Below are 25,765 nucleotides of genomic sequence, written 5' to 3' on the forward strand. Positions count from 1 at the left end.
TCCATAGATGTGAATGAGTGTGAAGACTTGAACGGGCCTGCGGCCCTCTGTGCGCATGGTCACTGTGAGAACACAGAGGGCTCCTATCGCTGCCACTGTTCCCCAGGTTACGTGGCAGAGCCAGGCCCCCCACACTGTGCGGCCAAGGAGTAGAAGTGAGGGGTCCCTGTGAGCAGCTATCTGGAAATGGCTTCAGCCAAAGGCTGGGAACTTATGATTGCTTCCCTGGCTGGAAAGACATCGTGGCTGGGAGGACAGCGGGATGACATCAGGCCAGGGCTCTGTAGCCAGGTTCTGCCAGCCTTGCCTGCTTGATTCTTATTTCTTCCAGCTTAGCTCTGGTTGTGAGCTTCCGTCACTGCCTCTATGCCATTGCTTGGCTCAGACACCACAAATATGTTAATGCTTCAGTCACTGGCCATGAGACACAGCCTACCAACCTGTCTGTCCTTGGGGACTCACTGTAGGATGTCCATCAGAAGAGGCTTCATCCACGCCACTTAGGCTGGGCAAAAAATGCAGGCACCCCTCTCCAACTGTGTCCCACACATCATCCTGATGAGTCCATAATTGGGACAGCAGCCACATCTGCCCCAGGGCGGCCCTTCACAATCTGTGGAGCAAGACAGGGTTTGGAAAAGCTGGGGGATAGCTCCAACACCACCTCTCTCAAGTAGAATCTGGAGTGAGCACACCTCCACCCTGTAGAGAGTCTGTGGCCCTGGAAGGGACCAGTTTCCCTCATCCCAGAGGATGAAGACTAATACTAACGTGCTGAGAGTAAGAAACAAACGAAGAGGAATAAGGAGCCTGAGAAAGCAGCAAGAGAGCTGTACAAAAACCATGGGGAGCTGATAGGAATGGAGGAGCCAAGTTTTATAACAATCTACAAACACTGAGTAGCTTTGGGCAAGCGAGTACTTGAAGCCACCCTATAGCCACTGTGTGCCAGCAGTGCGGGTTGTCACAGAGTCCTTCATTAGATACAAATGTTCCCTTCAGGAACCAAATCTTTTGTGAAACCCAAATTTATGGGCTAACAATACAAAGGTCTCTCTTGAATTGTATTGACCATGGAAGCCAGATTTTCAGTGTTGTTTATCTCCTCTACTCAGAAGGCCTTGCCTTTGTTCCCTTCAGAAAAAAAAAAATGAATGTCTGGAACTCCTCTAAGAGATGCACTTCCACACCAGCTAGCTGGGAATTCAGGAGCATGGCGGAATAAAGAAATGCTCACCCAGACTCTTCTGTGCTTGTGTTTATTTCCTATTATACCAACTTTACCTCAATCATTAGAAATGAACCTGCATGTGCTCTGAGTCCAGTCCCAGCAGCTCCCGGTGACTGGGCTCCAGTGTGGGAGGTTCGATACTGTCCTAAGACAAGGCAGACTCGCTGTGTCTCCCTGACTGGTGGTGATGTGACAAGGCTGCATGTGGCAGAAGACATGGAGATGACTGCTGCCTCCTAAATCTAGTCTGCGCTGTCCCGCCTGCTGCTCTGACGTCAACCGCTATGTAACTTATTGAACGCCTGCTATATTTGCACTGTAATGAGTGCTGTGCATAAATGTCATCTACTCATGCGACAATCTCATTTACTACCTTATTCCTATTTACAGGCAAGAAAACTGAGACACAGGAAGCCTGGATAATTTTCCTTAGGCCACTGTCCCAGTTGAAGTATCCTCAGCAGACTAAAACCAATGGTTCCCAAATCAATGAAAATATCCTTTTGTTTCTAACAGAAATGTCACTTATAGTGCAGTGAGAGATGGGGATTTAGCTCAGTTGATAGAGTGCTCGTCTGGGGTGCATAACATCATGAGGTTCTCTTCCTAACCCAGCAGAGGAAGGGGAAGAATAGTGAAGATGCTTCTTAAAGATGGACTGAGATCTAAGTGGCTCAGATGCCGGTGGCAAGCCTCTGGTGAAACAGGCACACTCATCACAGCCGATGGAGGTGTGTGCTGTCCATCTGCAGAGCACACCATGGTCATGTCCTTCACAAAACTAGCGCTTTGACCCAGAAACTCCACGTCTAGGACTTTAGCCTTCAGATATATTCTCACCAAATACGAAATCACTACCTTAGAGGTTATTTATTACAGCTCTATGTGTAATAGCCGAGGATTAGAAATGACTGCTATGGGATGCTTAAGGAAGATGTCTAAAGACCCTGTCAACAAGGATATCCCGGCCAGATTGGGGGAGGGGCTGCAGAACAGCATGGAAGATGTGCTGCTGTTGTCTCAAGAGGAATGGTCCTCTGGTAACCTCCTTCAGAGAATGTCCCACCATGCCCAAGCATGTCCCATTGGCACTGCACACTTGCCCTCGGAGTCCCCACCCCTCGTCTCCCTGTTTAGCATTTAGACATGCTGCATGCACACACACAGTGCCTTTTATTAAAAACAGAAATAATATACTGTGCATGCTGTTCTGCAGTGTTCCCCCTTTCTTCTCCTCCTCCTCCTCCTCTTCCTTCTCTTCCTCCTCCTCCTTCTTTTTCTTTCTTTTTGAGACGGAATTTTACCAAGTAGGCTGGGCTAGCCGAGAACAAACGATCTTCTGCTTCCTTTATGCTAGAACTACAGGTGTGGACCACCACATCCAGCTACATTATTTAATTCTACACTTGCTCATAAAGAATTATCTCATGTTGCCTAGTGTTGTAGTACACACCTAGAATGCCTCCATTCAGAAGTCTGGGGCAAGAGGACCGTGAGAATTAGGACAACTTGAGCTATCAAACAAGACAAAATAATAAACAATGGTCTCACTCTATTCTATGGAATGGATAAGGCATAATTTATTCAACCAGTGCCTCACTGGCAGACAATTCCACTGCCTATCTTTGCTCGTGATGTTATAACGAGTACTCCTGTATATATGTTATTTCATGTTATATCTATAACTATGGGATTAAATTCTTGAATACAATATGGTTTATAAGGAGAGTGATAGGGTGGATAAATAAAATACTAAGATTTTTTCACTGTATTGCTCCCTCCTTTAAATTTGTAGATGTATTACCTACTCAATAAATATAAAATATTTTTTAAATACAGCTACTGGCTAACCACTGCTTCAATGCTCTTTCCTTTTATATATTTATCTATTAAAGCAATCATTTTTAAATATATTTAGCAAGTTTCCATCAAGCAGCTCTGTAGTGTCTTCATGGGGGAAGATAGCCAAGAGAGCAATGCAGACGAGCTCCTAGAGGGCAAGAAGAGCACGGGAGATCTCTGCTCTCAGCAAGCACACCAGCTGTAATGCCACACTGGGCCCTCCGAAGGCCAGCTCTGAAACATCATCTCGGAGACACAGGGAGGGCTAGCCTACTCCTTCTACCTGGTTGCACCTGCTAAGTGCCAGCCGTTCTCTGAGCCATTGTAACAAAAGACCAAAGATTAAAGCAAACATCACCCAAACACCCTCTTCAGCAGCCCCTATCTCCCCTGCACCCCCATCAAAATAAGCAACTTTAGTGAACTTACAATGCACATTCATGGAAACACACAATTACCGAAGGAAACCATACTTGACATTGTCTAACAAGGCTCTCCAAGCTTGTTCCTTGGCGAACAGATACTTAAGGTAAGGAATTAAGCAAAGCCTTCACCCTGTCTTCCCAGCACCGTTGGCTTGGAGCAACATTTGCTTTCCTCTCATACACCCTTTCAGCTGGTTGGACGTGCTCTCTAAGTCTTGACAAGAACCCCAGAGAAAGCTCTCGTGCATCACGTCCCTGCACAGGGCCTTCTGATCGGTCATGCTTAGTGAAGTACATGGCCACATCTTCAAAAGTCACTGATTTCCCAGGTTCGCTCTTGGGAGACAGCTGCGGCTATCAGATCTTTTATTCCTGTCATACACGAAAGCAAACATGTCAGTACAAGGGCTCTAAATAGCAAATGGACAATGACACCACACAGCCACTGTCCCCAAACAAACTCACAAGCATTAGTAGTCCTTACTAATCTCTTTTTTTAAAGATTTATTTATTTATTACATATACACCAAATTGATTTGTAGATGGTTGTGAGCCACCATGTGGTTGCTGGGAATTGAACTCAAGACCTCTGGAATAGCAGTCAGTGCTCTTAACCTCTGAGCCATCTCTCCAGCCCCCCTTACTAATCTCTTGCTTCTGAACAGATTTCCTCCTAATCTCTTTTTTTAAAGATTTTATTCATTAAGTATACAGTATTCTTCCTGCATGACTGCCTGCAGGCCAAAACAAGGCACCAGGTCTCATTACAGATGGTGGTGAGTCACCATGTGGTTGCTGGGAATTGAACTCAGGTCCTCTGGAAGAGCAGCCAGTCCTCTTAAGCTCTGAGCCATCTCTCCAGCCACCCCTCCTAATCTCTTAAAATCACTCAGCAGTCCCATCATACAGATAGGCAGATACACACAGTTTACACACACCTGTCACTATCATCATATAACTGAAAAGCATAATTGCACAGTAAGATTAGCCAGGAGGTCCTGTCTTCAAAATAGCAACCTAAAGTAGGCTCATAGATCCTTTGTCTTATTTATTGCATTAATTTGATTTTAACTAAAGAAACTAGGTCCTTGATAGTTTTATGTCAACTTGACACAAACTAAAGTCATCTGAGGGGAGAGAATTTTAATTAAGAAAATGCCTCCACAAGATGGGCCGTAGGCAAGCCTCTAGGGTATTTTCTTATCTGGTGATTGGTGGAGCAGGGCTCCACCTACTGTGGCTGGTGCCATCCCTGGGCTAGTAGTTCTGGGTCCTGGGTCCTGGGTTCCTATAAACAGAGAGAAAGAGAAAGGGGGCATGCTCAGGCACAGACTCGCATAGAAGCAAGTCTAGTTCTGCAACAACTAAGGCCTTGACAAATCCCCTTTAAAATAATGGGAAGAGTGTGGAAACACGTGCCTGTGATTCTCAGCACCCAGGAGGCTGTGGTAGGAGGATCAGGGAATGGACACGGTATAACAAGGTCAGCTTGGGCTACACAGTGAAACTCTGGTCTCAAAAGGACTGAAAAAGAAAAATGGGGTGGAGTGGGGCTGGAATGATGGTGCCGTAGTTAAGACACTTTCCTGTCTCCCAGACAACTGGAGTGTGGTTCCCAGCATCCGTGTTGGGGAACTCTACAAATGTCTGTAGCTCCAGCTCCAGGAGATCCAACATCCTCTCCTGGCCTCCAGAGGTACCCTCACATACATGCACATACATGACATACACTGACACAGATATGCATCCCCACACACAAATAATAAAATAAAATTCTTTTTTTAAAAAGTAATGGTAAATTGGGCATGGAGGTACACAGCTGTAATCCCACCTACTCCTAAAAGGATTGAATAACTAAGTCTTGCTAGAGCTATAGAATGAGTTCAAGGCCAGCCTGGGTGACCTATCAGGCCCCTGTCTCAAGAAATGAAAGGAAAAAATGGGCCCAGGGGCGGAGGGAGAATGAAAAATCTATTGGTACAAATTAGCAGTGAGTAAAACTTGGAAAATGTCTATCTGTCAGCTTTTATGGCTGTCAGGAAGAGGGCATTTTGTCAGAAAGGGCTTGAACAAAACTCTAATGCTGTTAGTCCAAGCAAATAGCTCAGTGTCCCCTGCTACTATCATCCTTCATGCCCTGGGTGTAAATCACCCAAGAGACTTCCTGACACTTTAGCTGCCTGATGAAGTATCCCCACCTCCAGGATTAAGTCCTCTGAAAGACATTCTTCCATAAATAAGATCCTCACATAAAAATGAAATGCTGCTCTTGTGTTTTTCCAACCTGCCTTCTTTAAAATGCAGAATTCAATTCTCCCATTACCAGAAGGCAATGGCTTCTGCATTCTTAGGGACCTAGTTTCTGCCTGCTTGGCCACTGCAATTTAATGGAGAATATATTTAGCAACATAAGCTATTCTGCTTGTGGTTGGGAATTTTAAAGCCACTACATCAATAACACATAAAAATATTCTGGAAGGCTGAAGAGATGGTTCAGTAGTTAAGAACACTAGCTGATCTTCCAGAGGTCCTGAGTTCACTTCCCAGCAACCACATGGTGGCTCACAACCGTCTGTAATGAGATCTGGTGCCCTCTTCTGACCTGCAGAGATACATGCAGACAGAACACTGTATCCATGATAAATAAATAAATAAATCTTTAAAAAAATATTCTGGAAGAGTAGGCTCTTAGGGGCTGGAGAGATGCTCAGTGGTTTGAGCACTGCTTGTTGCTCTTCCAGAGGATGGGGATTTGATTTCCAGAGGCCCCATGGTGGCTCAACTGTTTGTAACTTCCAACTCAGGGCATAATACCCTTTTTTGGCCTCCACTGGCACTACACACACGTGGTACACAGACAATATACAAACACCCATATACATAATTTTGAAATATTTATTTGGGTTTTTGACACAGGGTTTCTCTGTGTAGCCCTGGCTGTCCTGGAACTCGCTCTGTAGACCAGGCTGACCTCAAACTCACAGAGACCCTCTTGCCTCTGCCTCCTTAGTGCTGGGGTTAAAGGTGTGCATCACCACTTCCTAGTAGTAGGTTGTAACCTTTAAAATGAGTGCAAGGCTGTTAGCACTAGACCCCACTATTGTCATTGACTCTCAACCTTAGTAATACGTATACACAAGTGCTTCATGCAGCATGCTCCTCCTATGCAGTTAAGAAATCTGCTCACTTGCCAGAGTTCCCTTCTGCCCTCGGTGCCTGTGATAGGCTTACTTCTTCTGACATTTCCCCACATTGAAAATATGTTTCTGACCCCAAACTCGGTTTCCATTTTATTTGGCAAATTGTCTTACTAGATGACCTTAATTCCTATCTAGTACATAAATCAAACTTTTGCTGTAGCAAGCTTTTTTGCTTGGTTTCAGAGTCTTGCTATATGACCTTGGCTGGCCTGGAATTTGCTGTGTAGACCAGGCTAGCCTTGAACTCATAAATTCATGGCCTCTGCTTCCCAAGTGTTTGGATTAAAGATGTGCACCACTATGCCCAGATAAGTTTTTTTGTCTTTGTTTATTTGTTTTGTTGTTAATTATGTGTGCTTGGTGGGGAGAATGGTATGTGTTAGTATTCAGGCATCTGTACTGGCCTGTCTTTGGAGTTCTGACAGGATACACCCTCAGCTGCAGCCAAAGAGAGCACCACCTGTGCACATTCACTACATTCCCTTTTAAAAGGGTCCTGCCCACCTTTCCCCTCCCATGGTCCCCCCCTGGCCCCTTATCCCCACCTCTCTCTCGTCTTTCCTGTTCCTGTCCCTGGAGGCCGGTCTCCCCTCTCCCCTTTCCCTTTTTTACAATCCTTTTCCCCTAATACAAAATCCCTCCACTTGAACTCTGTTGCATGGTGCCTTTCTCTTGAGATTTTTTTTTTAATTACAACAGTATGCACATGAGTGCAATGTGGCCTTGGAGGCCAGAGACGGTGTGTGGTTCTCTGGAGGTGGAGGTACAGGAGGCTATGAGCCCCCTAACATGGGTGACAAGAATTTATGTCCTTGAAAACAGTATATACTCTTGATCCATGCGCCATCTCTCCACCTCTTCCCTACAACAAACTCTTAGGATACCAAGCAAAAGATACATTTGACCAGCAACTCTTCCAGAGTCTACCTGTCTATGGCTCCCATAGTATTAATACTAATCTCATAACAGTGGTGTGGATTTTTTTTTCTTTTCTTTTTTGTTTTTTTGAGACAGGGTTTCTCTGTATTGTTTTGAAGGCTGTCCTGAACTCACTGTGTAGACCAGGTTGGCCTTGAACTCACAGAGATCCGCCTGCCTCTGCCTCCTAAGTGCTGGGATTAAAGGCGTGAGCCACCAACACCCCGCATGGATTCTAACACCCTTCTGAACAGTTCTGGGCTCCACGGCGCTGCAATAATTGTTTCAAGTTCTGTAGCTCACTTAAGTGCCTCGCCTAAATACCTTAAAAATTATTAAAATTTGTGTTTTAAAAAGCTTTTTTTTTTAAATGTGGAGTGGGGCTCATGGCAGGAACTGTAGCCAACATGGCATCTGAGTACAAGACAGAGTTATCCAAAAGTCTACAATGTATGAAGTTCATGCAGACGCCACTGGGCTTGAACCCAGGAAACAGGAACATCATTAGTGCTAGAGCTTGAAGAAAGAGAGAGTTTCATGATAGGGCAGGATTCCTTATTATGTAGAGATCTGTTCTATGGACAAATGTCATTTAAGGACTTAATCCCGAGGCTGAGAAGTTAACATTTCAGGAGAGTATTAAGAATAAGCAGATTATTAAGATGCCACAGTGAAACTTGAAGAAGCAGATGAAGAAATGTCTAGAAAGCAGAAGACTTCGGTGGGAACAATTGGAAGTTTGCCAAGATGGACTGTGCCAATTATGAAAATGAAAATGGAAATAGAAAATCAATTAAAGCAAAGATGTTCTTAGAGCCCCAAATTAAAATGAAGCCTTAGAATAACTCGGGGTGCCCAGGAGTACAGCATAATTTGGAGCATAACATAATTTGTAATTCATCTTGATGGCCTCTATAATTGTCACTACTCTAATGTTGACTTGTAAAGAAATGAAATTTGAAAATACACTGCTCTTGAGACAAATGTGTGATGACGATTATACATCCTTTTTCTAGTGGCATTCTTTTAAGATTTATTCTATTTTGTGTATATGGATTTTTTGCCTGCACATATACCTATGTGCCACGTATGTGCCTGGTGCCAGAGGATGGTGTCAAATCCCCTGGGACTGGCATTACAGATAATTGTGAGCCACCATGTGGGTGCTGGGACTCAAACCCAGGTCATCTGGAAGAGCAGTCAGTGCTCTTAGCCATCTTTTCAGCCAGCCCCTTTAATGACGTTTCTCAGGGTGGAATTTTAGCTCTTGATCTTCAAGTACACATGTACACACAAGGGCTGCTTCCTACAGACTTTTTGACTTTTATGTATACACACACACACACACACACACAGAGACAGAGAGAGCTCCATTTACTGACCTAGAATACATTGCCATTAAATTAGTGCCATTGTTTAAACTACCCTTATATTTATATTTTTACGTTATTAATCCTGACAAGTCAATTTACATAATTTAGAACCAAATGTTATAAGAACTCAGCAAAAACAGCTTATCAAGAACACACATTCTCCAGCCTGAAGTATTTGAATGTTATGAGGTTTTCGTCAGTTTATAGGAGATGTTTTGTCTGTTTGTTTACATAGGCAGTTAATTGAGTTACTTTTTGATGTTCTATAAAAAAACTTTTCTTTTGGTTGGGTGGTGGTTGATACATGTCTTTAATCCCAGCACTTTGGGAGGCAGAAGCAGGAGGATCTCTGAGTTGGAGGCCAGCCTGATCTACAGAGTGAGTTCCAGGATGGCCAGGGCTACACAGAGAAACACTGTTTTAGAAAAAACAAAAGACTGGCTGGAGAGATGGCTCAGAGCACTTGCTGTTCTTCCAGAGGTCCTGAGTTCAATTCCCAGCAACCACATGGTGGCTCACAACCATCTGTAATGAGATCTGGTGCCCTCTTCTGATCTGCAGAAATATATGCAGGCAGAACAGTGTATATATAATAAATAAACAAATCTTTAAAAGAAAAAAGAAAAAGACAAATAAACCAAAAAAGTTTTTCATTCTAATGGTCAATGGCTTGCGATGGAAGGTTTAGCAAATAAATATATGTCTAATAGACATATACAACTATGATACATATTAAAAAGACCAAGTAACACAAAATCGAAATTTTACTGGTCATTTTATATTTAATCCACTCTTGAGAAAGTCCTTTTTATTATCTACAAATAATGAAGGAACCACTTCCCCTATGTAAAAAAACCAAAGATATCTTAAATAAGGTAGGTAAAGCAGCATATTCTATATTAATTCAATTACTAAATGGTCACAAAATATTGAAACACCTCCATAGGCCTGGAATAGAAAGGCTATTTTTTCAAGTAATTTAGGTATCAACAGGGGTCTGGACAAATTTGTTTTTATGGGGGGGGTTGGAGGAATCTCTTGTTATTATAAAACCTAGCAGATTCATGAGTATGACAATAGAATGCATTTTCCCTATAATATCGTTAAGTGAAAAATGGGCTTCATAGGACATAAGAATAAATTCCTCACATTCAAAGAGTGCAATAAAGCTGGCCTGTCATCCCAACTAATTGGGATACCAAGACTGGGGAACTGACACTTCAAGGCCTGCTTGAACTATAGAGGGACTTCAAGGCCAGCCAGGGAAATTTTGTGAGACTCTGTCTCCATGTAAAAAGTAAAGCAATCTAGGAATATTATTCAAGTGCTGGGATCATGGTACTCACCCTCCTTAACAGTTTGATTCTGTAACACAGCTCCTCATGTTGTGGTGACACACCAACCATAACATTACTTTCTTTGCTACTTTACAACTGTGATTTTGCTACTATTATGAATCATAGTGTAAATATTTGATATGCAGGGTATCTGATACATGACCCCCAATGTGACTGATAGACCCGATGTGCTGGAATGCTTGCCTAGCAGGTACAACGCCCTGGGAGTCAATGTGGGGAGGGGTGCAACCACAGAAAGAAAGGAAGGAAGGAAGGAAGGACAGGAAGAAAAGAAAAGGAATGAACCAGGCTTGGCAGTAACATGTTTAAGAGGCTGAGACAGGAAAACTGAGTGTTCAGAACCAGGGCTACCTATAAGACTCTGTTGAAATAAAGAAGGAAGGAAAAAAGAAAGGAAGGAAGGAGGGAGGGAGGGAGGGAGGGAAGGAAGAAAAAAAGAGAATATTTCATTTGCCTTTCTAATTGATTCTGGTTACTGGTGTTCAAGCTACTCAAACTGTGATCCTGATTGAAAACACAATAAGGAATAGTTTAAGATGATGCTTTATACATAGCTATACACATATATACAAACAACTCTGAAGGTAGAGACGTTAACTCCAAATTTTGGAGCCTTAGAGGTGCTACAAATTATACTGGGTTCCAACCAGTGATTAAAGTTGAGGTAACAGCATTTGGACTTGGCCTTAACATTGTGCTGGGGGGGGATAGTGTTGTGGCCAAGACCAAACGCTTCATGTTCCATAACTAATAGTGATAAAATCAAACACTCCTGGATTAAATTAAATAAAATAAGAACGGGACATGATAAGAAACCTATAGAATTCTACTATTCCAGGTTTTTCATACTGCTACAATATGATGGCAGTCCCAAGGGTCATCTGTCATTGTGTCAGATTTTGATAGAGAAGGAGGACCCACAGGAGCAGCCTTGCTGGGCTTGAGGATTATTCAACACTTGAAACGAGCTTCGGATGAGTTCTTGGCTGAAGTCCACCTGGGCCCCTTTCACGAAGGCCAAGCTATCACAGTCAACCACCACTCTCGCCCCACCCTGTTCAAATACCCTGAAAAGACAAGAGGAAAGCATTAACGACCCATGTCACAAACACCAAGAACCCTTCACCCCCAGGCCATAGGTGCACACCCTGTTCTCATTACATGGAATATTGCTTAGGTCTTCTATCGGGTGCTGACTTTCTCTGAAGCAGAAAGATTCAATGTGATGAATAGGAGAAATATTTAGGGACTTGACCTGAATCTAGCCAGCCTCTCAATGGACTACCCAATGGATTCTAAGCAAGCCTATTTCCTTCCTTACTTTGAAACAAGAGGGCAAATCTTGCTGTATCCTCACAGTATGAGGAGGGTGGTGGTGTTAAACAAACTTAAACGCTTTTAAGTTGGGAATAAAAGTGTTTCTTAAACTGGGGTCACTTGTGTCCCTCTGATACAGCCTCTAGCGACCCATCCGTCCTCCTTGCCTGTCGTCGGGGTTAATAACTGTATCCAGTGAAAATTTGTACTGGAATCCGGAACATCCGCCTCCCTCCACTTGCAGCCTGAGGAATTCTGACCCTTCGGTGATTTCCAGAAGCCTCTGAAAAGAAGGAAAGAGGATCAAGAACGCCAAGCAAGCGGGGATAAAGGGGTGGATGAAACGAAACTCTTCTAGAGCCCTCCTGGGCCCCGCCGCCCCGCGTCCGGCCCCCTACCTGGACGCAGCTGTCTGTGAGGCGGATCTGTCCCTCGCCAGACTCTGGAACGGAGGACGTCGCTTCCCACCGGGTCAAAAGCCCGGGAGAGGGCGCGAGGAGCCTGGGATGTGGAGGAGGAGGATGAGTCCGGGGACCGAAGAGGCACCTGATGACCTTCTAATGGTCGCCTCGCACCGAATCTGGAGACACCTTTATCTGAACTGCCAAACCCTCACCTCCCCCGTGAGCTTTAGTCTCACATCTATCCTGGAGGTGCAGAACCCAACACCCTTCCTCCTAAGTGACCTTCCACCCTTGGTACCTGCCCCGGGGCCAGGGAATGGCCGCCCTGAACGCCGCAGCCGTTAGGGACAAGGGTCTGGCAGCCGCCATCTTGCTCCGCAAGCTCCGCCCCTAGCATAGTTCAAATCCCCGCCTTAGCCTGGGCTTTGGGAGGCGGGGAGATGGAGCAGGGGCGGGGTTGCAGTCCCCGCCCCCTAAGCATGCCTATTGGATAACGAGATAAGAGGGCTTTGATTGGCTGAAAACGCTTCCAATTGCCGACACGGGGCGGTACCAATAGAGTGGGACGAACGCAAAGAAGAGCTGCATCTCTGAGGGCCCTGCCTGGGATCGGAAGAGATGGGCGGGCATAAAGCGCAGGCTGCACGCCAGGAGCCCTGGAGCCCCGGGCGGGGCGCGGGCGGGGCGCGGGCGGGCCTTCGCTGGTTACTGGTCATAAGTGGACTGATCCGGCTCCTCCCTCGGTCCGCCGTGACAAGTTTATCTTGTGACTGCCGCCCCTGCATTTTCCTTCCTAGACCGCGGAGCCTTCTTATCCACGATGAGTTCCCTGGCTGCCACGATCCTACTGCTGGCGCTTGTCGCCGCCACCCAGGCCGAGCCCCTGCGCTTCAAGGACTGCGGTGAGCCCTGAGCCCACTCGAGGAGACCCGTGGGCTGGGTTGGGCGGGTTCCTAGAACGTGGAGGCTCAGCCGCCGACCCAGGGTGGAACGGGCTGGGCTGGGCTGGGTCCGAAGGTACCACCAGCCTTGATGAAACTTAACACTCCAACACTACCCCCAATCCCCGCACAACTTTGTGTCTCCTTGCATCTCCTTGCAACGCGTGTTTTGTGGTAATCTGTACACTCTCAAGGCAAACCTTGTGCTGAAGTTCTCTAAAGTTTGTTGGGTGGACATCAATCAAACCCGCATGTAGTCGCACCACTCGAGGCGGTGGAGAGAGGAGGGTTGCGAGTCAAGGCTAGCCTGGGCTGTGTAGTGAGACCTGTCTGGAAAAAAATAAATAAATGCATAAATAAAAGCAAAGAATAAAACAATAGGGTAGACAGCGGGTCTGCATGCAACACGGATTGAGGAGATGGGCGGGGAGAGCGTCTTTTGATTTACTCCGTGTGTCTTCATTAGTCTTTCCCCTTTGTTCCTTTGAAGTCTTCTCTTTGGTTGGGATGCGGGCTATGAGGCAGTCAGTCTCACTTCGTAGCCCAGTTTGGCCTTCAAAGCTTTTTTCCCCCCTTTTTCTTGGTGACAAGACAAAATCCAGTTCTCCCCGTAATTTATACTTTTACAGAGTAGGGTTACCTTTGGGCTAACGAATTTCGCGATTTCTAGTGATACCTTGTGACACCTAACTCCCTCCCAATGCTGCCACTGGACTCTTTGTTGGAAAATATAACAGGGTAGAAATCCCGCGTTTATCCCGTCAAGCCTATACAATAAATTGCTGGAGCAATTGGCGTGGGAGTGTTGGGGTGTTAGAGGTGGAAAGGCCAGCGATAAATGAAAGACAAAAATTGATTTTGTAAAATATATGAGCAGAAGGGAACCCCGGAGGTCACAATGAGTCATTGAATTAAGAGTTGTTAGGTAGGGTTGGAGAAATGGCTCAGTGGTTAAGAGTGCCCACTGTTCCAGAAGGCTAGAGTTCTGTTCCCAGCATCCATGTCAGGTAGCTCAGAACTTGGTGTATCTCCAACTCCAGGGAGCCCAATGCCTCAGGCCTCCTCAAGTACCAGCACTCACAGGCACAGGCACATACTCAGACAACCCTAATTGAGGAGGTGGGGGTGGGGTAGATTACGTAAACCTTCCCAAAGTCACATGACTGAATGAGGAACCAAGTTAAATATGCTTCCTTGTAGCCAGTATCCAGTGATAGTAACTACTCAATAAATACTTACTGAAAGAGTAAGGGAATTAATACTGTTTTTAATGTTCTCAAAACTCCTGTTGAGGCAAAGGTGGGCTTGTAAAACTGGATTGACTACGAGGACCGATGCCTGGTAATGCTTCACAGATGTCGTTTCACTAAACTAGGAGACTAGCCAGAAGTGGCTGTTTCTTCAAAGTACTGCTTTTCCCTCTGCTAAACATTTAATTTTTATTTTTAATGTGTGTGTTCATGTGTACCCAAGCATGTGGCAGCCAGAGTACAACCCCTCAGGTGTCAGCCTTAAGAACACCGTCTACTCCTTTTGAGGCTTTTGAGGCGTGATGTCTCATTGGCCTGGGGCTCACCAGTTAGTCTAGGTTGGCTCGACAGGCAGCCCTGTGGTCCTCTATGTGTGTGTGCCATAAGTGGCTTTTTTGTTTGTTCGAGACAGGGTTTCTTTGTGTAGCTCTGGCTGTCCTGGAACTTGCTCTGTAGACCAGGCTGACTCTGCCTCCTGAGTGCGTGTTCACCATGACTATCTGGCATTTTGTGTGGATTCTGAGAACTGAATTCCAGTCTTCTGCTTGCAAGACAAGCACTTTATCCACAGAGATATTCCCTCCCACCCATCTTTTGTCAGCCTTAGGACCAACACTTGGATGAAGGCACTGTATTAATTTTATTAACTCATTCTTCACCATCTATTTCACAGGAAGGAAACCAAAGCACATAGACTAACTTCCCTAAAATCCTACAGCTACGAAGCAGGAGATTGATAAGTCTCTATGAACCACTTTGAACTTCAGTATTTTCATTGTTGTTAGTGATTTGTGTTTGTTTGAGACAGCTTTGTTGGGCCAGCCTGAACTCACAAAGATCTGCCTGCCTCTACATTAAGAAGTGCTGGGATCAATATCATGTACCACCATGCTTACATTTTTTTAAAGACTGGATATACCTTTGGGAACAACTTGTTTTTTGTATTTTATTTATTCATGTGTATGTATGTAGGAGGGCCCACACATGCATAGCATACATGTGAAGGTCAGAGGACAACTCATAGGAATCGGTTCTCCCCTTCCTCCCTGTGGGTTATGGGAATTGTCAGCCTTGGTAGCAAGCACTTTTACTTGCTGGGCTGTCTCTCAGGCCTAGGGAGCTTGAAAGAAAGGGGTTAGGGTGGTTCCCATGACAGATTGTGAATTAGGAAATACAAGGTAAAAATTTCAGGACCCAAATAAGAAGACTTTGCATTCCATTCTGTGCCTACCTTCTGGCACAGAGACATGTGTCAGTCGAGACATGGAGGCTCGTGCACTACTTTCGCAATATTTGCAGTGGGAGCTGAGGGGTTTGTTCCATTGGCATTTGAAGTCCGGGAACCTCTTGTCAGGGGGCAGAAAAAAACGAACTGCACATAAGAACTCTAAGTACCCTTTCCTTTGATCCCATGAGATCACGTGACCCAAATATGAAGAAGAAGCAGGTAGAGCTGGGTGCTGAAGCATTGACAGGAGCACCGGACTTTCAACTTTATTTTTCCTGTACACCAATCATGGGATGGAGGCAGAGGGTGCCAAGGGTGTGTACAGCGTGCAGGCAAGCTGGGAGACAGTGCAAGGTGTCATTTACAGACCCCCAGGGACTAACTAGTCAATCAGCTCAACGACAGAGAGAATTCAAGACACCCTTCCAAGGTAGGCAGAGTCAAGGGCATTCACTTTGTCATTTCATTTTTCATGAACAGTCAGTCGTCAGCTAATCTGGGAACCACATAGCTGGCATGCAGTCTCAACTTGTAATTTGCCTACTATCTTCATCCTGCTTTCAAGACAACAGGAGTCGATACTACTGGCTGCAAGCATTATTTTTGTCCATGAACACTTGGTGAGACACTTAGCTTTCATGCCAGAGGAGGCCTGTCTTACCCTCCCAGGAGCAGCTGTTTTAGTTCATGGACTGAATCCAGAAATAATGGTAATTATAGTCAGTGCCACTGAGTTCCAGATCTGTAGATATGTTGGCTCATTACCCTTAAGACAGCTCCAGATGTTAAGTGTCTTGCCCTGAAGCTACACAGTAAGCCGGTAAACTAGTAAGGCTTCAAACCCAGGTGATAGGCCTAAGTCCATCGTTCAGTTAAAGTGGCTGCTAACCAACCTACCCTGTCGTGGGCACTAATGCCAGGCTGTCTGCTCCTTCTCCCATCAGTGTCAGGGGCTTGAATTACCTTTGTGTTTCTATTATTTGTTTAAACATAAGTAGTGTTTACAAGTATATTATTTCCAGCAACTGTGCAGCCCTTAGCCTAGTCATTTTGCTAGAGAGGGAAAGAAATCTGAGATAGAGTACTCGTAACTGGTAACTAGTACTGTTACTAGTGTTGCTAGATGTGTGCTCGGCCGAAAGGGACAAGTAAAGGGGCCTGAGGTATGGCTCAGTGACTTGGGGCACTTGTTGCTCTTCCAGAGGATTCTGGTTCGGTTCCCAGCACCCTCGTGGTGACTCACAACCATCCATAGTTCAGGGGATCCAGTGCCCTCTTCTGACCTCCATGGGCACCATGTGTATATACATATGTGTAGGCAACACAGTCACACACAAAAAATAAATAAACCTAGCCAGGAGGTGGTGGCAGCTCTCAGGAAGCAGAGGCAGGCTAGCCTGGTCTACAGCGTGAGTTCCAGGACAGCCAAAGCTATGTAGATAAACCTTGTCTCAAAAATATAAATAAATAGACCTTAAAATTTTTTTTTGAAGAGAGTAAGTAATATTGAGAAGCCGAGAAAGGCGTTTATTCAGTGTGTTCAGATTGGAAAGAAGAACATACAGTCAAAGAGGAACCACCAGTCAATCTTCAGGGCACTGATAATAGGTTCATATTTAAATCAAGGGCAGGAGAGATGAATAATAAGGTAATCAGCTCAGGTCTATCCTACAAGGTAGTCTGACAAGTTGTTGGAACTGTGAAATCTCTTCCTGGGGAAGCAGACCTCTCATGTGGCTAGCACCAAGGTGTCACACTCACACACACACACACACGCACGCACGCACGCACGCACGCACGCACGCACGCACACACACACACACACACACACACTGTCCGGGTCCATCGTATCAGTAGTCTAATAACACGGTATCTCTTCCAAATGCCTTCTCTTCTACCAGGATGGTTAGTGTAGCAGTTAGTGCGGTTGCCATGGCTTCCATTTTGACTGAGTGAATTGGCCCTGCTTGGGACCCAAGTTTGTTTATTGTTTGTCTGTCTGTATGTCTGTTTGGAACAAGGCTGGCCTCCACCTGTACTCCTCCTGCCTCAGCTGTTCGAGAACTGCAAGTACCAGGCCCGGGCCCTGAGTGGTTTTTGGAACTATAAAGATCTTGACCTCTGGTTTCCTCTTCCTCTGTTTGGTTCTGGGAAAAGTCATAGTTTAATGACTTAGTCAAGATTTGAGGTTCTGCCTGTTAGAGCCAGAGTGCTTTATGATGCTAAGTGGGCCTCTTAGGTGGTACTCTGCCCTGGAGAGTGACTGCCAGGAAAGCAGAAGTGCTGTGGAGAACTTCAGCTTCAAGGAGGGAACTGTTCCCTCTCTTCAGGGCTGTTCTTCTCTTGAGGATTGACATGGTGGTTCCTCTTAAGTTCTATAAGACAGCAGATTTTAGATACCACTGATTTAAAAAACCAAGATTGACTAACCAGACCACTAACACAACTGTTTATTTCTTTTTGTTTTGTTTTTGTTTTTTGAGGCAGGGTTTCTCTTTGTAGCCTTGACTGTCCTCGAACTCTCTCTGTAGACCAGACTGGTCTAGAACTCACAGAGATCTGCCTGCCTCTGCCTCTGAGTTCTGGGATTAAAGTTGTACACCACCACCACCCGGCTGAGAAGCAACTCTTAAAGACTGTCCTCTGACCTTCACACATGCGCTTCAAAATATATGCATGTACACAGACACACACAATAAATTAATAAAAAAAAAGAAATTCAAGACAAGATATGAAGATCCCCGAGTTCAATCCCCAGTACCCCTACAAAAAAGGGGGAGAGAAAGAGAAAAAGTAAGACAAGTATCTAAGAGCATTTAGATCTTTTTGTTTGTTTTGCTTTTCAAGACAGTGTTTCTCTGTATAGCTCTGGCTGTCCTGGAACTCACAAGAGATTCACCTGCCTCTGCCTCCCAAGTGCTATAGTTATAGATGTGTGCCACCACACCTGGCTTTTTTTAAAAATACAGTCCTTTAATACTGTGTGTGAACCCATGTTCACTATATATAGTTGAGACCATTCTCAACTATATATATATATTTTTGTTTGTTTGTTTGTTTTTGTTTTTACGAGACAGGGTTTCTCTGTTTTGGAGGCCAGCCTGGCCTCCAACTCACAGAGATCCGCCTGCTTCTGCCTCCCTAGTGCTGGGATTAAAGGCATGCGCCACCAACGCCCAGCCTCAACTATATTTCTTAATTTGACAAATATTAGTATTCTCTTTGCCAGGAAATGAACTAGCTTTTCATTCAATTTATAGGATTGATTTTAGCAGTACCAAAATTCTCAACTTGATGGGTGTGTGTGTGTGTGTGTGTGTGTGTGTGTGTGTGTGTGTGTGAGTTTGAGGGGTGGGGTATGATGTACCTGTAGGCGTGCACATATAGAGATAAGAGGAGGCCTCAGATGTGGGTCCTTGCCTTCTGCCTTGTTTGAGATAGGGTCTCTGCCGCTATGCTGGCTGCATCCTACCTTCATCTCTGTAAGAACACAAATGCAAATGCACACTGCCACATCTGACTTTATGTAGGTTCTGGGGATTCAAATGTGGGGCCTCACACCATGTGGCCAGAGCTTTACCTATTGAGCCATCTGTCTACCTGGCCCCGAATCCCTGCCTTTGTCCTAAAGTGTGCACCTCAGGAACACAGTCAGAAGAAAAGAAGTACGCCAAGAAAGGAACACACCTCCCCATGAGCACACCTCCCCATGAGGGACCGGCAGCCTCGGGGATGCTGTTTTCCTCCTACTCAAATCACTTTTCTTTTTTGCAGGTTCTAAGGTCGGACTTATAAAGGAAGTGAATGTGAGCCCATGTCCCACCCAGCCCTGTGAGCTACACAAAGGCCAGTCTTACAGTGTCAATGTCACTTTCACTAGCAGTAAGTAAATGTGACTTCTACCATAAAGTAAATGTGAGGCGTTGGAAGGAGCTTAGGGATGTAGGGGACCATAGCTTGACTGCGAGAATTTGCCGGCCTCCTCCCTGACTTGCACAAAGCTAGAGTTTACGATGGCCTGGACAGTATCTGGGTTCATAACTCTCCATTACTCATCACATTCTGAAAGGAAACCTGAGTTCTGGATACAAGTAGGGAGAGGAGAATCTCCTGTAGTAGTTTCACAATGTATGAAAAGGGTGACTTAAGAGCTAGGAGCTGTGCAGCCTTAGCTGTGAGTCAGGACTATGTGAGAGCGTCCTCTCTGGTCCTGTGTGATGTCTCTCAGCAGGGATCCCCCAGGGCCACAACTGTCCCAAGACACCTTTCTCAACTGGGTTCCAGTACAGTGGGTCCTAGAAGCATGACTGAGACAGCAGGGAGGTGAAGAAAGGACAGACAGAAATCCTAACATTCTGCATGACGTTCAGTCAAGCCAGGCTGCAGGGGACGAATCATGAGCCTGTGAGCAGCCTTGGGCTGTGTTCACACACAAACACTCACACATGCTCTTACACAAAAAAACTGAAGGGCCACTTTCTGTCTGTTGACAAGGCTGAGGGAGCATCATGGGAGGTGGCGTCTCCCTGATAGTGGGCCTTAGAAAAGGGTCACACCTTTAATCCCAGCACTCAGCAGGCAGAGGATCTACAGAGGTCAGCCAGAGCTAAGCTAAGAAACCCTATTTCAAAAAAGAATAAAATCTGAAGTCTCCTAAGGAGCCCAAGCAGCTGCAGAGGCTCCCTTCTCTAGTCCTGAGTTTCAGCACAATTGAGAGGATTCAGGTTCAGTCCGGATCTCCCACATAACAGTCTGTAACTCCAGTTCCAGGGATCTGGTAAGAGTGAAATGCAGAGAAAGGGAACTTACTCAGCGTAGCCACACTGGGAAGAGGAACAAACCAAGAGCTCTTCCAGGCGGTAGAGTTGAGGTGGGTTAGGTTAAATAGAAGGCAAGAGGCCTGGTCAAGGTGTTAATGTGTTAGCTCAGCCCAGGCCTGTCTCCATGTTGCTAGAACCCTGTGACTTGCCCGCATGGCAAGTTCCTTTTTTTACTGACACCACGGGCGGGCGTGGAATTCTAGGGGGAGTTCCAATTCCTTGGGGCACATTGTCTCACTAGCCTGGTAGTTGGAGGGAAGAGCACAGTGGTCTCTTTAGATTCCCTTCACTCCTGCCTGAGAACTGTAATAACTAGTTGCCCTGATCTGATAACACTTTATCCCTCCTTCCTGTCTTCAGTGTGGAAACTAAAGGGACCGAGACGTGAACGGTTCTTTTAATCTTAACACAGTATAAAAAGGATTACCTGTCGCTGCCGAGCTAGCCCGTGGTATTTAAAACTGAACAGCACACTCTGACAGAAGCCAGTGGTCCTGGGAGATAAGGTTATTTGTCCAGGTAGCCTGATTCCCTTGATGGGAGCAAGGAAAGAAATCAGCTCCTTTATCACGTGCCCCAGGGCTGGGTACTACCGGTGACCCATAAAACGGAGATATTGGGATGAAGAGGCTTTCTGATCTGCTGCTATAGGCATTCTAGCATTTGAGAATGTATTTGACAACTTGACTTAGAATTTGCAAATACACAAGCACCTTCACCGTCGACTCTGACTTCCCAGGCACTCAGTCGGAGAACAGCTCCGCCGCAGTGTACGGCATACTGGCAGGACTCCCTGTCTTCTTCCCGATTCCTGAGCCCGACGGTTGCAAATCTGGAATCAAATGCCCCATCCAGAAAGACAAGACCTACAGCTACCTGAATAAACTGCCAGTGAAGAGTGAATACCCCTCCGTGAGTGCGCTTTCCCTGATAGAACCGGAAGCCCCCCCGGGGCTGGGTTGGATCTGGAGGCTGGGAGTGAGGAGGAGGAGGGACTGGGGCAAAGGGCTTCTCGCTTCTGGTGAAGCTGAAAAGGCCTGAGAGAGAGGAGATAGGTTTGAGGAGCCATAGGCATAATTACAGTTAGGAAGCAGCAATGAAGATAATTTTATGGTTGGGGGTGACCACAGCATGAGGAACTGAAATAAAGGCTGGCAGCATTAGGAAGGTTGAGAACCTCTGGTTTAAGGGTTGTTGGAAACCATAAAGGTTTTAGGTGGCTAGCAAGTTTACAACCTTAGCCAGCAGCAGAGTTCCCTCTGACTCACAGCAGGTACTTTGCATTTAGCTTGAAAAACACCTTAAGCGGTTAAACACCAAGTTAAACAGTAGCATACACAAATCTTGAAGACAAAGCCAAGTTCTCAAGAACATGCATGTTATTGTTTCCGGAATGTTACATTGTGAAGACAGTTTGAGTGGAAAACTGGTAGTAACTGATGACAGGCAGAATGGTGCTGCAGGGTTCACCATTAGAGAGGAATCTGATCAAAACGGAGGAAGTAAAGCAATTGCTCTTTTCCCATAAAGAGCTACTTTATTACCATTAGGAGGCGAGGCCCAGAGAGGCCACTCCGCAGCTAGGAGTACTTGCTGCTCTGCTAAGGACCCAAGTTGGTTCCCAGCTGCTGTTGTCAGGCAGCTCAGGGCTAACTCCGGTTCTAGGGGATCCAACGCCCTCTCTGGTCTCCTAGGGTGCAGTATGCACATGGTGCTCAAATACTTGCAGACAAAACACTCATACACTGCAGGTCCTGGCAGCTCATTAAATCTTAAAAAAAAAAAAGGAAAAAAAAGCCTGGTGGTGGTGGTGGTGGTGGTGGCACACGCCTTTAATCCCAGCACTCGGGAGGCAGAGGCAGGCAGATTTCTGTGAGTTCAAGACCAGCCTGGTCTACAAGAGCTAGTTCCAGGACAGCCTCCAAAGCCACAGAGAAACCCTGTCTCAAAAAACAAAACAAAACAAACAAACAGAAAGGCATGTTGATACACATCTTTAATCCCAGCATTCAGCAGGCAGAGACAGGAGGATCTCTGAGTTAGAAGGCTTAGACAGGAGGATTGCTGTAACTTGAAGGCCAGCCCAGACTATTGTCATTGGTGTTTGTTTTTACTCTTTCCTCTTTTAGGAACCCACCATCCAGCTCCCAAATAAATCACGCAGAGGCTTATTCTTGTTTATAAACGCCGGGTCTTAGCGTGGCTTGTTTCTAGGCAACTTTTCTTTTTTTTTTTTTTTCTTTTTTTGTTTTTTTAGATTTATTTATTCCGTATACAGCATTCTGCCTCCATGTCTGCCTGCAGGCCAGAAAAGGGCACCAAATCTTATTATAGATGGTTGTGAGCCACCATGTGGTTGCTGGGAATTGAACTCAGGACCTCTGGAAGAGCATTCAGTGCTCTCAACCTTTGGGCCATCTCTCCAGCCCCAAGACAGCTTTTCTTAAGTTACCCTGTCTACCTTTTGTCTCTGGGCTTCTACCTCTATTTCTGTAAATCTTTTCTTTCCTTTCTACTTTGTGGCTAACTGGGTGACTGCCCCTAGTATCCGTTTTCCTCCTTTTCTTGTTCCTCAACCCCAGGTTAATTTTACTTAATCAAATAAATATAACACGTCTTTGCATCGTTAACAAAAGCAGCAGAAAAAAATGTAACACACCTTTACAAAGTTAAATAATATTCCACCACACTAGACTATCTAGTGAATTCCAGAGTTCAGGCTGCCTGGAATGCAGAAGTGAGACTGTCTCAAGAAACAACAGCAACCACACAGCTCAAAGTCTGAACGTAGCAAGTCACAGTCAAGACCTCAAATGAGATCTATAATCACATCAGCTTAAGATGAGAGCTGCGTGGGCTCCTGTCATCAGCTTAAGATGAGAGCTGCGTGGGCTCCTGTGCAATCCTAGCTCTTGGAAAGCTGAGGCAGCACTGATGTGCATTCTAAACATCCTAGGCTGTACAGTGAGTCCCAGCCCAGTCTGGGAGAGGAGAGACCAAAGGGGTGGGGGTGGGGGGAACAGTTCAAGGAAGTTAACTTAAACTCTTTTGCTACACAGGGTGGTTGTCCTTGAAATTATCCAATTACACATGCCTTTGGACCAGTGGTTCTCAACCTTCCTAATGCTACAACCCTTTAATATATTTCCTCATGTTGTGGTGACTCCCCAACCATAAAATTATTTTCATTGCTACTTCATAACTAATTTTGCTATCGTAATGTAAATATCTGTTTTCTAATGATCATAGGTAATTCCTGGGAAAGAGTCGCTAACACACACACACACACACACACACACACACACACACAAAGGGGTTACTACCCACTGCTTAGGTCATCTTTCATGCTTTGGCATTTTCATTTCTAGCTAGCAAGAAAGTTTCTTTACACTGAAGAATCTAAGAGCTTTTATTTTCTGTTTTCATACTTCAAGTGGAAAAGGCTATAGAAGATTGCTGAATAAGTGAGAAGCTATTTAAAATTTTTTTAAAAGACTGTAAGGCTCTATTTACATGCCTCTGATCTATCTTGACACCCAGTAAGGCACACCTGTAATCTCAACACTCTGGAAGACTAGAAGTTTGAGGCCAGGCTGAGTTACATAGCAAGTGCTGGTTCAGCTAAAGCTGTGTAACAAAAACTCTGTTTCAACAAATGGAGGGAGGAAGAGAAGAGAAGGAAGGGTTTTAGAGTTGCATTTGATAACAGGTGTGGTAGTCCATCTATAATCCCAGGATGCAGGGGACTGATGTAGAGGGATTGCCACAAATTGCAGGCCATACTACATAGTAAGTTCAAGCCTAGATTAGCTATGAAGACTGTATCTTTAAAAAGAAACAGAAGGGAGCTGAAGAGATGGCTCAGCAGTTAAGAGCACTGGCTGCTCTTTCCGAGGACTCAGGTTCAATTCCCAGCACCAAGAAGTAACTCAACCATTTGTAACTCCAGTACCAGAGATACAAGTAATGCATATACATACATTCAGACAAGTGTTCATTCACATAAAATTGAGAAAAAAATTAAACATAAAGGAAGACGAGAGAGGGAAGAAATATTATACTTGAAAAAATTACATTGATAAATTGGACTAGATTGGATGAACAGTGAGGTATAACTTGACTTATTCTTTGGAGTTTAAGGCCCCAGATAGTGGCCATATCCTAATCGGACTGCACGATGATATGACTTAAAAGGAAAGAGTTAGGGGCCCCTTCACTCTCTTACACCCTTCCCCCTCGCTCTCTCTTCTCCCTTCTCTCTTCTCTTACCCTCTTTGTCTCTCTTGCCTGGAGCCCCTCTCTCGCTCTCCCGCCCTGTAATAAATTCTATGGTTAATGTAAAAAAGAGAGAAAAAAGAAAGAATGAATTAGGACTGAAGGTGCATATTGAAGTCATTATGGATAAAGGTCAGGCCCTGGTTTCATTTTCCCCAATTCCTTTTCTTTTTCCAGTTAAAGCTGGTGGTGAAATGGGAACTTCAAGATGACAAAAAGCAAAACCTCTTCTGCTGGGAGATCCCGGTGGAGATCAGAGGCTAAACTCTTCGTTGCCCAGTGTCTGTGTGGGGTGAGAGGCCATGACTGGAGGGAAGGGAAGAAACAGAAGAGAAGTCACACCTGAAATTGACCCGGTGCCATAAGATGAACAGGATTTCAAGACTGCTACTTTATGCCTCTCAACCCTACTCTTGAGAGCTCAAGCTCTTGCCCCCTCGATAGCCTTTGTTGAGGTCGCAGAACGGAAGAGGGAGGCAGGAGTAGAGTAGTTTCCATGACTGTTTGCTGTTGGATTAAGGTCGTGGACCCCACCACACAGGTCGGGAGGAGGTTGCTTAAGGATGTCAGATAACTTGACCCAGGGCTATGGATCCACTGTGAAGGATGGCTTCTGAGAGACTCCCCTCTAGCTGGGGGTTAATTACCTCTACAGGTTCCTCGTCTCATAAGTGCCTCCTGAGTCCCATGCACCTGGCTAATCAGTCTACGGAGTCTTGATGGTACCCTCAGCCCCGATGCTTCAACAGTAGTGACCACCTCTCCAGTGTCCAGAGACTGCCTGAGAGGTGTTCTGCAGCAGAAACTTAGCTCTGGATGCTTTAGTTCTGTTTCTTTGTGGCTAGCTCTTGTTTCTTGTTCTTCTGTGGTTTTCATTAAAGACATACTTGCTTGCAGGTGCTTGTTTTGTTTTTCAGTAGAATTAACTTGTATCCTCTCTCTGCACTGGAGATGGAGCCTTCTGATAAAAACTAACTTGCCATTCTTGCATTTGTGTTCATCCAGACAGGTCCATAGCAGGCAGGCACCCAGTGGAAACTGCCCTTTTCCCCAATTTCTTTCTCACAAGCTAGATCGTATCTGTAGAAAGTGACATTGACTGGGCAGTGGTGGTGGCGCACACATTTAGTCCCCGCACTCTTGGGAGTCAGAGACAGGCGGATCTCTGTGAGTTCAAGGCCAA

General features: G+C 45.3%; 3 protein-coding genes and 1 pseudogene across 8 annotated transcripts in view; 3 read left to right on the forward strand and 1 right to left on the reverse strand.

Annotated features, from left to right (window-relative positions):
- Ltbp2 (latent transforming growth factor beta binding protein 2) overlaps positions 1 to 1,242 on the forward strand; it is a 98,884-nt gene extending 97,642 nt beyond the window's left edge. For all 6 annotated transcript variants that reach the window (XM_040742759.1, XM_040742760.1, XM_021223219.2 and 3 more), the window contains one exon: positions 8 to 1,242. In XM_040742759.1, coding sequence (XP_040598693.1) covers positions 8 to 153 — 146 coding nt within the window. In that variant the 3' untranslated portion in view covers positions 154 to 1,242. The remainder of the gene's footprint in view (positions 1 to 7) is intronic.
- Positions 1,243 to 7,123: 5,881 nt separating this feature from the next.
- On the forward strand, positions 7,124 to 8,600 carry LOC121139466 (annotated as a pseudogene).
- A 2,274-nt stretch (positions 8,601 to 10,874) lies between these two features.
- Positions 10,875 to 12,489, reverse strand: Isca2 (iron-sulfur cluster assembly 2). Its single transcript, XM_005086379.4, has 4 exons — positions 12,367 to 12,489; positions 12,063 to 12,165; positions 11,832 to 11,947; positions 10,875 to 11,414 (listed from the first exon to the last, which is right to left on the reverse strand). The coding sequence occupies exons 1-4, from the start codon at positions 12,435 to 12,437 to the stop codon at positions 11,240 to 11,242; spliced, it is 465 nt and encodes a 154-aa protein (XP_005086436.1). The 5' UTR covers positions 12,438 to 12,489; the 3' UTR covers positions 10,875 to 11,239.
- A 313-nt stretch (positions 12,490 to 12,802) lies between these two features.
- Positions 12,803 to 25,478, forward strand: Npc2 (NPC intracellular cholesterol transporter 2). Its single transcript, XM_005086380.4, has 4 exons — positions 12,803 to 12,970; positions 19,262 to 19,369; positions 21,047 to 21,219; positions 24,760 to 25,478. The coding sequence occupies exons 1-4, from the start codon at positions 12,889 to 12,891 to the stop codon at positions 24,844 to 24,846; spliced, it is 450 nt and encodes a 149-aa protein (XP_005086437.1). The 5' UTR covers positions 12,803 to 12,888; the 3' UTR covers positions 24,847 to 25,478.
- The last annotated feature ends 287 nt before the right edge of the window (positions 25,479 to 25,765 follow it).

Source organism: Mesocricetus auratus, unplaced genomic scaffold (assembly GCF_017639785.1).
Source record: "Mesocricetus auratus isolate SY011 unplaced genomic scaffold, BCM_Maur_2.0 Super-Scaffold_15014, whole genome shotgun sequence".
Lineage (NCBI taxonomy): Eukaryota > Metazoa > Chordata > Mammalia > Rodentia > Cricetidae > Mesocricetus > Mesocricetus auratus.